Source organism: Coffea arabica, chromosome 8e (genome assembly GCF_036785885.1).
Source record: "Coffea arabica cultivar ET-39 chromosome 8e, Coffea Arabica ET-39 HiFi, whole genome shotgun sequence".
NCBI lineage: Eukaryota > Viridiplantae > Streptophyta > Magnoliopsida > Gentianales > Rubiaceae > Coffea > Coffea arabica.
This window is the reverse complement of record NC_092324.1, coordinates 38,695,656-38,710,225: the sequence shown is the minus strand read 5'-3', so window position 1 is coordinate 38,710,225 and position 14,570 is coordinate 38,695,656. Positions and strand designations below refer to the sequence as shown.

The 14,570-nt window shown below is 35.7% G+C and overlaps 1 protein-coding gene across 1 annotated transcript; it reads left to right on the top strand.

Moving 5' to 3' along the window:
• Nucleotides 1–1,667: 1,667 nt before the first annotated feature.
• Nucleotides 1,668–5,357, top strand: LOC140012760 (uncharacterized). Its single transcript, XM_072061056.1, has 3 exons — nt 1,668–3,926; nt 4,032–4,223; nt 4,308–5,357. Exons 1-3 carry the CDS (start codon nt 1,668–1,670, stop codon nt 5,355–5,357), a joined length of 3,501 nt encoding a protein of 1,166 aa, XP_071917157.1.
• The last annotated feature ends 9,213 nt before the right edge of the window (nt 5,358–14,570 follow it).

Here is a 14,570-nt window from a genome sequence, read left to right as displayed (position 1 = left end):
TTACTAGGTTTGAAGGGTGATTGCCCAGTAGGCTTATTGGATGATAAACATGTACTCCTACGACCTTCTTTGGAGGAAGATTTTACACGTTTGTGGGTACGGAGGACATGGCATATTCAAAAATTCCCAATGAATGTCTCAAAATGGTCGATCAATTTTCGCCCCGGTCAAGACTCATCAATAGCTCCTGTATGGATCAATTTGCCGGCATTACCACTACATTTTTTCAATAAATCCTATTTACATAAGATAGCGGGTTTATTGGGTCGCCCATTGCAATTGGATGACGCAATTCTGGACCTTAGAAGACCTTCTGTTGCAAGAGTTCTCATCGAAATTGATGTTGCAAGCAAACCGCCAGAGCGGATATGGATCGGTGATTTAGAGGATGGTTTCTGGCAACCTGTCTTTTACGAGAGGTGGCCAGATTACTGTTCGTTTTGTAACAGAATTGGCCACACGGACACTCATTGTTTTAAGAGAGACCCATCTTTAAAGGCCCTGAGAAGTATCAAAGTTAAGACTTCTCAAGCGGCAAAGGAATCGCAGATGGTACAGCAGATTTTTATCCCAAAAACTGTTCACAGCCTGTCCAATCCAACTAAAGGGATCGTGAATGAATTTTCAGAAGCCACCCAGAGCAAAGACCGGGACGTAGCAGCGGACTTGATTGTGTCCAATTCTTTTCAACAGCATTTAGAAGGGGACAATTTGATGGACAAGGAGTGCGGCAGTCAGCTACATGACACTGAAACGCAACACATCGAGGAGGACGACATTGACGAAGCCAATAAAGAATTGGTTATTTTCAATTCTTTCCAGTCTCTCGAGCATCTCTCGAAGGAGGAGGCAGCCTTGATTGACAAGATTGCTGATAAGCAGCCCATTGTTAAGTCTCCATCTTCCTCTCCCTCCAAATTTAGGATTAAGCCTCCCTCCCCTAGGAGAAGATTAGTAGGAGCGGATGCTTTAGGCATAGCAGCATTTCTAGAGCAGCCGACCAACAAGAAGTCTCAGCCAGATATAGTTCTGCAACCGGGGATTGTCATTGAGCTGCCGCTGGTAGATTATCAGGATCCACACCGGATTGGGGAGCAATCAAAAGTAAACAGATCGCGGAGGGGGAAACACTCGGTCAGTAGCTCTACAACGGCTCAGAATGTTTCAAAAGCTAAATATCTGCTTAGATCTTCCAATGTTAAGGTCAATTAATTTTGTGTTCTGGAATATACGAGGTGCATCTCGTATGGACTCTTTGCGCTACCTGAAGACCATTTGCTAGAGTCATAAAATTCAACTACTGTTTTTAATTGAACATTTGTCGACGGTTGCCCGTTTATCTTATGTTCGTAGGTTTTTGCACTTTGATCATGCTACATCTTGTCTCGATGGGAAAATTTGGATTTTCTGGTTACAAGGCTATTCGCTGTCTTTTGAGGAATTTGCTGAACAGGTAGTGCATATGAGTTGCACTCTGTTGTCTGGTGATGTCGTCACGCTTTCGGCTATTTATGCTAAATGCACAAGAGTTGGAAGGCACCCATTGTGGCACGCGCTGGAGCAGATTTCAACTAATGTTTCAGGTCCCTAGCTGCTGGCTGGCGATTTTAACATAATTTATTCTGCCTATGAACGATCCGGTGGCTCTCACGCCAATATGGGGGGCGATGGGGGATTTCAATTCAACCAATTTTAACTGTTCACTGGGAGATGTAGAGTTTGATGGACCTCCTTACACGTGGACTAATGGGAGGGTTTGGCAACGCCTTGACAGGGCACTAATGAATCAACAATGGTCGTCAGTTTTTAGTATTACAAAGGTGTCGCATATGCCTCGGGGAAGGTCAGATCATGCCCCTCTTTTAATCAAATGTGGAAATCATTCTTCCTTTCCAACCTCCTTCCTGTTTCTAAACATTTGGAGGAAATACAAGGGGTTCATCGATATAGTCAAGGAGGCATGGGAGATCTCGGTTAGAGGTGTAGGGATGGAATCTTTCTATCAAAAGGTTCTAAATGTTAAACACTGGCTTCGGGAGTGGAACATGAAGCATTTTGGGAGAATTGAATCTAAGATCAAGAAAGCTTTGGAGCTTTTGCAAGTGCGACAGACGGATTTCGATGACAAGCGGGATGAGCAGTCCAAAATTAAGCTGAATGAAGCCCGAGCTTTACATGATCAGCAACTTCGTTTGGAGAGTGAGTTTTGGAGGCAAAAGGCAGCGGTGAAGTGGCTGAAGGAGGGGGATACGAACACCGCTTATTTTCATGCGCTTGTCGGGCAAAGGAGAAGCGCTAATTTCATTTCCAGAATAAAAGATGAGAATGGTGTTTGGTTGAAAAAATTAGAGCATATTCAAGTTTCAGCGGAGAATTTTTTCTCTCAGCTTTTCCAGGCTGATAGATCAATTGGACCCTTCCAATCTTTGCCCAGTGAGCTCCCGCAAATTACGTCTGAGAATAATGACAACCTACAAGCTCTACCCTCTATGGAGGAGCTTCGCACAACAGTTTTCTCTTTGGACAGCGATAGTACAGCGAGACCGGACGGTTTTGGAGCGGGATTTTATCACAATTGTTGGGATATTATTAACATTGATTTGTTGGAGGCAGTACACGACTTCTTCAAGGGCGCTCAACTATCGAGAGGTTTTACCAGCACATATATAGTTTTAATACCGAAGGTGATAGGGGTGTCACAATGGAAGGAATTTTGGCCTATTAGCTTATGCAATGTCACCTCAAAAATTATTTCCAAGATCCTGGCAAACAAACTTAATAATATATTGCCGAGTATTATTTCGCATTGGCAAACTGGTTTTGTACCAGAACGAAGTATTGCAGACAACCTTCTTCTGGCCCAAGAATTGATCTCGGAAATTGATAGAAAGTTGGTGAGGCCAAACTTGATTTTAAAACTGGATATGGAAAAGGCGTATGATAGGGTGGAATGGCCTTTTTTATTATCCATGCTATGTGCTTTTGGGTTCTATGAATGGGTGGTCGATTTATTTTATAGAATCCTATCCAATAATTGGTTTTCAGTGTTAATTAATGGTCAAGCTTCTGGTTTCTTTAGATCGTCCCGAGGAGTAAGGCAAGGAGATCCGTTATCGCCTGCTCTTTTTTTGATTGCAGCGGAGTATCTGGGTAGGGGGCCACAGAATTTTATTTCTGAAGACGTCAGTAGACAATACTCAGCTTCAGGAGGCATTGTCCCTTTTTTGGCTTTTGCAGATGACTTGATGATTTTTACAAGAGCTTCAGAAGATTGTTTGCGGGATCTCTTAGGTCTTTTACATCGGTACCAGTCTTGTTCAGGTCAGCGAATTAATGTTGTCAAAAGTTCTTTTATTTGTTCCTCTCGAGTCTCGGATTCACTTCTAAACAAGATTTCAGATAAGACTGGGTACAGACGTCAATATTTGCCTTTTATTTATCTGGGTGTACCGATTGATAAGGCAAGGTTGAAATGCATTCACTTTGATGGACTGCTATTGAAAATAAGAGGTAGGATTTCTCACTGGAGCTCTAAGTTACTATCGATGGGAGGAAAAATTATTTTACTACGACATGTTTTGGGGTCAATGCCGTTATATTTATGTCAAGTCATGGATCCCCCCAAGGCTATTATGATCTCCATAGGACAGTTATTTAATGTTTTTCTCTGGGATGGTGAATCATGGAAGGTCCATTGGACCTCATGGGAAAAGCTATGCTTCCCGAAGGAGGAGGGTGGGATTGGTTTTCATTCTCTCGAGGCTTTGGTTCAAGCTTTTTCTTGTAAGCTATGGTGGAATTTTAGGTTGCAAGTATCCCCATGGGCGAAATTTATGCTTTGTAAGTATGCTCAACAGTCTCATCCTTCGAAGGTGGAACTAGGCCACTCCTCAGCTATATGGCGTCGGCTTGTTAGAATCCGGGAGGTGGCTGAGCCAAATATTTGATGGTGTTTAGGAGAGGGTTTAGTAGATTTCTAGTATGACAAATGACTACTGGGTGATCCTTTGTGTCATCTTTACTGTCGGCAGGACTCTCCTCATTTCCTAGTGGCGGAATTTTTTACTTGGGACAAATGGAATGAGGCAAAACTAAGGCTATGGTTACCAGAACCTATAGTGTTGCAAGTTCTACAGGTCCATTTTGACCCGTCTAAGAAGGACTCCATGGTATGGTCTCTTTCTACTGATGGGCTTTTTTCCGTTTCCACGGCTTGGGAGATTGTGAGGAACAAGAGAAATATATCACTGGTCTCCGGGCTAATTTGGAACGCCATTGCCCCTATCAAATTGTCATTCTTTGTGTAGAGGTTACTTCATAATTTTCTGCCTTTGGAGGAGAATTTACAGCAGAAGGGATTCAAGTTAGTCTCAAGATGTGTATGCTGCCAAGTAAGTACTGAATCGGGGCTCCACCTCTTCCTTGATGGTCCAATTGCCAATGCTGTGTGGGACCAGTTCTTCAATATTTTTGGTCTGAAAAAGCTGAAGTTCTCTTGTGTTTCAGCTTTGCTGCTTCACTGGTTTCTTTCGTTACCCAAGCTTAACAGGAACCATATACAGGTTACTCTCCCGATTATTGTTCTGTGGTTTATTTGGAAAGGACGCAATGCAGCGAAGTTTCAAGGGGTAAACCAATCAGCTGCTCAGGTCATTTGGGAGGTTGAGGGTTTCGTAAAGCAACTGGGTATAGCAAAGATATTCAAAAATGATTCTTTCCAAGGGGACACAGACGTTATATGGTCAACTTTAGCTCCTTCATCTACAATTTCGCATCGGCATGTGGCCGTATCTTGGGATAAACCACCTCCGGGTTCCCTAAAGCTTAATACAGATGCGAGTGTCATGCAACAGGTGGCCGCTGGGGGTGGGCTGGTCAGGAACCACCAGGGGGAGGTAATCTTTGCCCTTTACAAAGAATTTGGTGACGTGGATGTCTTGGCGGCAAAGAGCCTTTCCCTCTTATTTGGCTTAACTTTGTGTGTTCAAAGAGGCATGGATGGTTTTGCTGTTGAAGTCGATTCGGCGGTGTTGGTGAGACTGATTCAATCGAACTCTCTGGCCAAATGGCCCCTATGCAATACACTACGTCATATCAGGAAAATAATAGCTCAGGTTTCAGTTCAGATTTCACATGTCTTCAGAGAGGCAAACGGTGTAGCAGATAAATTAGCCAGCTTGAACTTGGGATCACAGCGAGTCTTTAACTTACCTCAAGAGCTGCCATCTACGGTTAAAGCCATTGTAGCTCTAGATTCAATGTCGTTTCCCAACTTTAGGACACAAGTTGTAAGGGAATCTTTCATGGGAAAGCACGGTGTTCATGGCGGTCACGAAAACATCTACACGAACTGCTAAAGTACAGAAGGTACCATCTTGCAAAAATTGGAGAGGAATCCCGAATTATTTTGACGTATGAATCTTTCTGTGAAGTGCCTCGCTTGGTGAGAGATGTTTTTGCTCTTGATCAATTGGGGGGTTTTCAAACTTTCGTAGACTTAGAATGTAGTAAGTGCCATGTGATTTTTTCTTCAATTTGTGTTTGTTGGCAGGGAGTTTTTGTCCATTTATAAGGGGAAACTCTGTCAAAATTTTCTTAAAAATAAATAAAAGTTTCCATTAAAAAAAAAAGATTTTTAACCTATTTAACCATTAAGTAATTGAGTTCCTCTTATTCACTTTTATGTATGCAATACTTGTTAATTACTAGACTTTATATGAAATTTTTGTTGGTTTTCATTCTTTTATTGATTGGTTTTTTTTTGTATTAATCTAGACATGTAAAGAGTATGCAATTTGGGCTAGTGTTGTCATGATCGAAGTAATATGTGAGTTAGTTACTATTTTTTGGATAAGATTTTGAGGGAGATTTGAAGAATTAGAAACAAATCACTTGCAAATTGAAAGGTATTACTTTGTTCTATTACTTTGCTTTTTCTTTTGGTTGATAAGTCTTGCCAATTTTTAAAAAGAACAAAAAATCTGATTCCACTATTATTCACTAATAAAGCAGTTTATGTGATGATGGGATATGTATGAATGAACACAAGTTAATTGCAAAAGTTTTGTTTGCATTATGGTTTTTCATTCTTTGTGTGTTGATTTTGTTACCTACTTGGTAAACTTGCAATACCAGATCAACATAAACTATGTGAGAGCTTCTTGTAAAAACTTGAAACTAGACTAATCTTATAGCTAGTAGTCAGTTATGCAAGCCTTATAATTCTAGTCATAAATTGGTGTAGAAATGACCAAATTGGATGCTGTTTATTACACATAAAACCAGATTCAATGAGCTTTCAAATGATATAAGAGTCATGCTTTGATTCTTTTGCTATTAATACTAGTAAATCTGCAAATTGGACTACAAATTGATCTATGCACATCTGAGAACTGTTGACAAAGAAACCTTAAAATTTGCATAGTTTACAAATTCTCAAGTACTAATTTGATCATTCGAAAGTTGTCTATTCACATTGCAGCTCAACTAGAATGACCCAAAAGATTTGTCAATTTTCAAGTGAAAAGTGTTTCAGGAAAGATACAAAGCATTTATGCCAATCCTCTCAAATGCCTAGGAAGATCCCCGTCCATAACTAAATAGAAAGAAAACAACCATCTATACAATCATCGTAGCAAACATAAGCAACTTAATTCTAGCAAATTGCACCAAGAAATCATTCAAGATTCTTGAATTAAAAGAAGAATGTAATTGCCCTTTACTACTCAAAAATTTGAACCAAATTTGCCAAAATTGAGGAATGAAAACTAAAAAAAAATACATTACCTGGGCACTCAAGATTGAGATGAGGAAATGTTCTTTGCACCTTCAATGGTACTGGAACAAAAGACCCTTCTTATGGAGGCTCCCTCAGAAAACCAAAACCCAAATCGATGTCTCCCTACATATGTACAAAACTCCTCATATCACTAGGCAATACATATGCAAATAACCTAAATGCATTAGCCATCTAATTTCAATAAAACCCAAAAGGGTTATCAATAGCAACCAATTTAATTTTCGTGCCTTGGTCACATCTCTTCTTTGTAGCTCCACCACAGCCAAAAATTGCACGGAGTTCTTCAAGATTTTCCCACCGATTTGTAGCTACTTCCGCACCCTCTAGGTCTTAGGTTTTTCTATTTTGCTTTTCTGCTAGAGAGAAGTGTGAGAAGAAAATGAGAGGTTTTGATCTTTCTTCTTTTAATTTCAGTAATAAAAGTTTCTTTGGGCCACCTCAATTAACAAAAAGAGAAAGAAAAAGTAGATAAATTTACTTTTTAAAGAGGTTTGTGAGTTGAAAAAAAAAATGCTTCTAAGCTCTATCAAGTGGAGACCAAATTATATAGATTGGAGACCAATTTTGCTTTTTGAAATAGATTGAGAACTAGGTTCACGCATGGATGATAGATTGGGAACCAAAACTAAAATTCTTCCTTGAATATAATATGAAAATAGATATTCACGTACAAATAAAACTTGTAAATCATTTCATTCTTCTCACATATTACTTGTACCATCATATCCTTCACCTCTGAGATTTTGGAATTTAAGATTGTGCCTAGAAAGGACATCACACATCTCATTTTTTATTGTTGCTATAGTTGTGTCACATACATGAACTAAATCAAAAGAATGCTCCTTTACAAGACCTTTCTTATTGGCAAACCTTAAAATAATTGCCATTTACTCCTCTTTTTTTTATTCATCTCAGGTTTCATCTACAATAAGTGCAAAATTTTGTATCACCAATTTCTTTGTGGATATACTTTTGAACTTTTTCAACAAATATAGATAGGATTTCCTTTCATATTATTGGTGAATCATATGTTGCATTTCTTTAAGCATTTTCAAACACTGATTCAACCTCATCATTTTATAAGGATATAAGTTCAAGCAATTCAAGAAAATTACCCCTATTTTTAGATTCTGAAGTTTCATCACAACTTCTCAATGAATAATCTTGTAAAGTGAGCCACTTAATCACATCTATAGAAGATTTTAGTTGCAAATAGTTTCGTGCAAGTTGTTGAGAATTTTGCTTCTCAATGACTTTCTCAATTTGTTGCAGAGAATTTTGCAAACATGTAATTGAGCAACAACATTCTTATATAAAGAGTTTGGATCTTTCCCAATCATGATTAAAAGAATAGCAATTTGCCCCATCATTAACTTTCTTTCAACTCTAAAATCTTTCAACAATAAAAGTGTTCTGTCTAGTACAATTAAAAGGTTTATTAAAAACATGAGGGGCAACATGCAGCATTTTTTATGGTAAGAGTTCTAGTCAATCAGGAAAAAGTTTATACCAAGAAGGTCAAAATTGACAACCATTCTTATCAATTTTTGAATTTGAGGAATAGGCTGAAATGGGCCAACCTTGATATAAGCTCGTCAAATTTCATCATGTTCCTCAAGCTTATAATCTCAAATTGATTTTCGCAATCCAGGATCACGTTGCAAATTTTCATTAAATTCTCTTTGGTTGGAGTACCTATGTTAGGTGGCTCTATATTAGGTTGTTCAGTAGTTTGTGATGATGATTGTAAACTAGATGATTAATCGGAGGAGTTCTTTTAGAATGAGATATTGGATCTTCTAGAATTCCACCATCAGATACTGCCTCCGTCCCAATTTTTAGGATGTTTTTCGAGAGTAGCATATTTTATGCAAAGTAAAATGATGGCCTGCACTTTTCAAATCCTTCTAGTCTTACCCATGTTTGAATATGGAAACCAACTAGCCAACTAAAGCAAAAAATCATAGGCCTTATGAAAGTGTGCATAGGTTATGGTGGCTTCGGCAACCTTGCCAAAATTTGTTAGGTGTCAAACAAGCAAAAATAAAAATTCTTACTCCGAAAAATATAGTTTTAAATATAGTGGTGCGTAAAGTCGTATCTATAGAGATTTAATGATTTATTTTCTCGAAAGGAAATAATAAATAAAACGGGGGATTGTGAGAAATTAATCTAAACAACTCAATTAAATAAAGACAATAATGTAACATTAAATAAAAATCAATTAATAAAAGACAAATCTCTAGTCAAAAGATTAATCTTTAATCATTGATCCAAGGATAAAATTCACCTACTTATAAATAAATTGATTATGATTATCGGCAAACTCTAATAATTTGCTCTCCTTACTACCTCGATAGTCATAATAAATTTTGTGATTATTTTTCTTACCAATTAAGTAACCCTAAACAACATCTTAAGATTTAATTTACTTACAACATTAATTATTAAAGAAACTGACAAGTGTTCATTTTACCTAATAATTTGTGTATATTTTAGTTTATTTGTAGTTAATTTTGAGCTTCTAAGACAATGTGAATAATCATTTTGACACTATTTGATATCCTTGAGTTATTTTGAGAAGACTTGTGAATTCTTCTCTTTTACTTATTAATGTTTACCATATTTTGGTAGGGATGAAGGAGCAAGAACAATCTGAGGCCGTTTACAAAATGTCATTACTAGATTAGATGAGAGCATACAAGATCGGATAGTAAATTTTGACGCAAATACCAAATCGGATATTCGTCAAAAGGGTTTGCAAGAGAAAATGTGTTGAACAGTATACGGCGTCGAATAGAGGGAGTCAAGCCAAATAATCACGCCAAATACTGGTTAGTGAGTTTTTCGAATAAGAGTATTTAGCAGTATACGGCGCTGAATAGTGAAATTTGGTTCAGATACCACGTCATATACTTAACTGAAAAAAATTTACAAGTTGCGCAACTTGCAACCAGTTTTTCATCCTTCTTTTCTGCAGCATCTATGGCGTTTTGGCAACTACTTTTGGGCCTAAGATATCAATTTTTGTCAACTTTATGTCATTCCATTTCACAATCTTGACTCTTCAAGACAAAAGGGGTTTTTTTGTAAAAAAAATTGAAGGGATTTGAAGATTATGAATAGAGGAGCATTTAGTCTTAGAGGGATTTTTTGAGTTTTTAGTTTCTAATTAGTTTAGAAAGGAAATATCGTTGGAGCAAAAGAAAGAAATAAAAGGGGTTGTGTTTTGCCCAAACTCACCATATTCATAACTTTTTCTATTGCTCTTAGTTTGTAGAATTAGTTTAGATCTTGTGTTATGTATCCATTCTTGTAAAAGCTGAGCAACGAGGAAGATTAGGATGAAGAAGGGGTATAGTGGAAGGTTCTAATGACAAGGGTTATCCTCTTCCCCAAACTCTTCATCTTGTATTTAACTCTATGTTTAGTGAACTACTAGTTTGGATGCTATACTGTTGATGTTGTTTTAAAATTTATGCCTTGGATATTTGATTGAACTATCTATGATTGCTATGTATTGATTTCTTGATTATTTTGAACTATTATCTTGATTAATTTATTTAGCACTATTGATCTCAAAATCATGATTAATTGGCAATTGATTGTGATAATCGCAAGGTGTTAGATTTACAATGAAAATTAGAATTTGACAGTAGCTTATGAAAGTATTAAATCTAAGGAGTACACTCATGAAAGTAGAAGTGTACCTTTATAGCTTGTTTTGTAGTAATTTCATAGAAGTAAATGAACTTATAGTTGATTTTATAACCATGAAAGTAGGTATGGTTTAGTTATAGATAATAGTTGGTACATTGACGAAAGCGAGTATCATGTACACAAGGAAATTGCGCCATGATTTAGCCGAGGTTTTAGTACTCAATTAGTAGAGAAGTTGCACTAGCATGAGTAAATAGGAATTCCATTATCTGGGGAGTTTTCATTTGTATTTTTATGTCCATTAGTAGTTTAGATTTGTTTATTTTAATTTGTTGGTAGTATAAATAATAGAGAAACTTTAGTAGTGCCAGTAGTTGTCTATCTTCCCTATGGGTTTGACCTTAATCACCCTATACTTGCTCACAATCCATATACTTGTGAAAAATTACGTGTGTGGTAGTTTAGAAAAAGGTTAATCACATTTTATCCCCTTAAAGAATACCCCATTTCTCAGTTTACCCCAAATCTTTAATTTTCCTCACTTAACCCCTTTTAGAACAAAATTGCCCTTGCATTATTTTGACTTTTCATTTACCTTGTTTTCCTTTCTTTTATTTCTTTTTCTCTTTCTTCTTTATTTAATTCTTCCTCTTTCCCACAAAAATCCTCACCTTAATGATTGAAATTAAAAAAGAGAAATTGTAGAGATCTATGTTCTCCTTAAATAATTAAAAAAATATTCAAATCACTTTCCTAAAATACAATTTTTTTAGCCTTTCAATTCTTTTAATTTTGGATTTTCCTCTTTCCTTTCTAGTTTCTCATTTTATTCCCAAAAAAATATCTTAAAATGAAATTGTGACCTGATTAATAATCATCAATTGAAATTTGTGATATGTGGCATCATACAAAAAATCAAAATTAGTTTTTGATACCTTTTAAACCTTCACCCAGAAATATGCAATTACAAATTCAAAACAAAAATTTTCGTTGAAATGGAATTTCTATTGGGAAGGATGAAAGAGAAAAAGAAATAAAAGAAAGGAAAACAATTTCATCTTATGATATTTTCTTGAGAATAAAATGAGAAACTAGAAAAGAAAGATGAAAATCCAAAATTAAAAGAATTGAAAGACTAAAAAATTGTATTTTAGGAAAGTGATTTGAATATTTTTTTCATCATTTAAGGAGATGATAGATTTTTACAATTTCTCTTTTTTAATTTCAATCATTAAGGTGAAGATTTTTGTGAGAAAGAGCAAGAATTAAATAAAGAAGAAAGAGAAAAAGAAATAAAAGAAAGGAAAACAAGTTAAATGAAAAGTCAAAATAATGCAAGGGCAATTTTGTCCTAAAGAGGGTTAAGTGAGCAAAATTAAAGGTTAGGGGATAAACTGAGAAATGGGGTATTCTTTAAGGGGATAAAATGTGATTAACCCTTTAGAAAATTATAAATGTAAAACTTGATTGTGGATTGATCTTTAGGGTTATTATCACTTTACCCCCTTAAACTATATCACTACTATCAGTTTACCCCTTAACGTTATCTTTTAGTTACTTTACCCCCATAAGTAATTCAACTCAACATGTTAAGAAATTTTGGACAAAAATACCCTTTTATTTTATAACATTACTACACTGTTATCATCACTTTATTTGTTTAGATTATAGTGATACAATCACTTTAATTCTTAACATTATTTTCTAAACATTTTACCTCATCATTAATCTAACTAGTATGATCAAAAATTTTTAAATATATTTACTCTTTTTATATATAATTAAAAATAAAAAAGTTGAAATGGTTATTTTTCCTTTTTTTTCACTTTAAGAAATCGAAAAACATAAAAATAAAAGGATTTTCTCAAAAAAAAATTTCACATTTATTAACATTAGGAAAAGAAAAGGAGATAGGAAAGAAGGAGACAAAAAATTAAATTTTGCAAAAATAAAGAAAATAAAGAAAAGTTTAACATTATCGTATTACTTTAAGGTTGTCAAGATTAGGATTGGAATTTGATAGTAAACAAAAAAGTGAAATAATTTTAAAATAATAAAAGTATTTAATTATTTTTTATTTGTAATTTTTAAAAAAAGAATTGAGCTCTTCTCTCCCTCTCCCTCTCCCCCTCCCCCTCTCCATCTTTCTATTTTTTTTCAATATTAATAAGATTGCCAAGAAGAAAGAAATTAATATTTTGACTTTTTTTCTTGATACTAAAAAGGAGAAGAATCAGTTTAAATTTTTTATTATTTTTATTATGCAAAGAGGAGGGTATTTTCTTCTAAAGTTTTTTAACTTACTAAGTTGGTTGAATGGTAGAATAAATTGTCTTAAAAATAACTTTAGGGGGTAAATTGATAATTAAACTATATTTTATGGGGGTAAAGTGATAATAATTTTAAGGGTTAAACATGTCTTTTCACTTTAATTAACAAACTCCGTTAAGTTTGACCGTTAGTCTTGGGGGTAAAGTGACTAAAAAATAATGTTAATGGGGAAATTGATAGTAGCATCAAACGTTATGGGGTAAAGTGATAATAACCGTTGATCTTTATCATTATATGCATATCCCGCACACGTTAGAAACTACCAGTTCTAACCAACAAACTCACAAGTTCAATTCATTTACATTAAATTATATATTCCTATGATATATATTCAAAAATTTATATTACAATCAAATTATATTACTCGTCACATTTTTTTGTGAACTTTTTTTATATATAAAAATGCATACAAAGAGCAATTGGTGTCAATCTAACATCCACGGTTGAAAACCTACTCCCCCCCTATGCTACATTGTCGAAAATGTGGAGTAGAAGACTTATCTAATTGTAAGCACACCTTGACCTTGGCTGGGAGAAGCTGAAACTCCGTAAACATAATATCAAAACCTAGGTTAGCCGATGCAAAGGCATCAGCCGAGGAGTTTCCTTCTCTAAATATGTACCCAAATGACGCCTCTAACTCCCTGAGCAGAAGTCGAATCTTTTGAATAAGACGACACACTGGTCATCTGGCTAATGAATTTAAGGAGACCAACTGCACTAAACCCTTCGTATCCACCTCAACTACAAAGCCACAAACTCCTCGTTCTTGACACAGTTGAAGACTAGCTAACAATGCGAGCGCCTCCGCTATCAACACATCAACGTCCCCGAGCTCCTTGTAAAATGCAAAGACTATCTCTCTTTCTCCATTGTGAGGCAAGCCTCCTCCTGTACTCCCACTGATTGTTACACTAGAGTTTGTATTCAATTTAAAGGAGCGAACTGAAGGTTTTTGCTAATGAATCACATGAAACCGAGAAGAAAGACACTGTCGTTGAACCATAGTAAACCATGTACTATCATGATCACCTGAGAAATGGGAGGGACGAAGAACTTTTGCGGCTTCCAATTGGAGAACATATTGTTCAACATGGAAGACAGTGCGTGGAACTGAGAATGAACCCCCTTGGAAGCAAACCTCATTCCTACCTTTCCAAATAAACCATAAAATCAATAAAGGGAGCAAAACCCGAATATGACCTGAGGAAATCTTCAAATGAAAACAGAACCAGCTAAGAAACAAGGAAGATATACTAGTTATCCTACACTCAAAAATGCCAAATCTCCTAGCAAAAATCTGCCAAACAACAGCAGCAACCAAATCGTCGAGAAACAAGTGATTAAATGTTTCTACTGCTCGTGAACAACTGCCCCAATTTTCTAAAGGCGAACCAGAGGGGTTAGCGAACTGCCTACTCAGTTCTTGCCGGGGCTCACTACAATCCACAATTCAAAACTAGAAATACTTCAAATATTTTCAACGTACATTTAAAGTACTCCAAAACATTAATACTTAAAATTGGTTAACCTTCAAGCTTAAATACAACCCAAAAGAATATGTACTACAGTCATTTGCTATAATACAACTTCAAGTCTCCAAAAGAAAATAACTTAGTGCTATTCGTGAGCACTCTTGGTCTTGAACCCTGTTGAGGAAAACAAAGGAGTGGAATGAACTAAACAACCCAGTGAGGTTCCAAAATACACAAACAGTTCTAATAAATCAAGTAAATTAAGCATAACACACATATGGTTCAAGGTTTTACATTGGCACATT

Coding starts and splice junctions, on each gene's coding strand:
- LOC140012760 (XM_072061056.1), top strand. CDS start 1,668: ATGGGGGATTTCAATTCAACCAATTTTAACTGTTCACTGGGAGATGTA. Junction 3,927..4,031: donor GGCTTGTTAGAATCCGGGAG/GTGGCTGAGCCA, acceptor TACTGTCGGCAG/GACTCTCCTCATTTCCTAGT. Junction 4,224..4,307: donor TTTCCACGGCTTGGGAGATT/GTGAGGAACAAG, acceptor TTCTTTGTGTAG/AGGTTACTTCATAATTTTCT.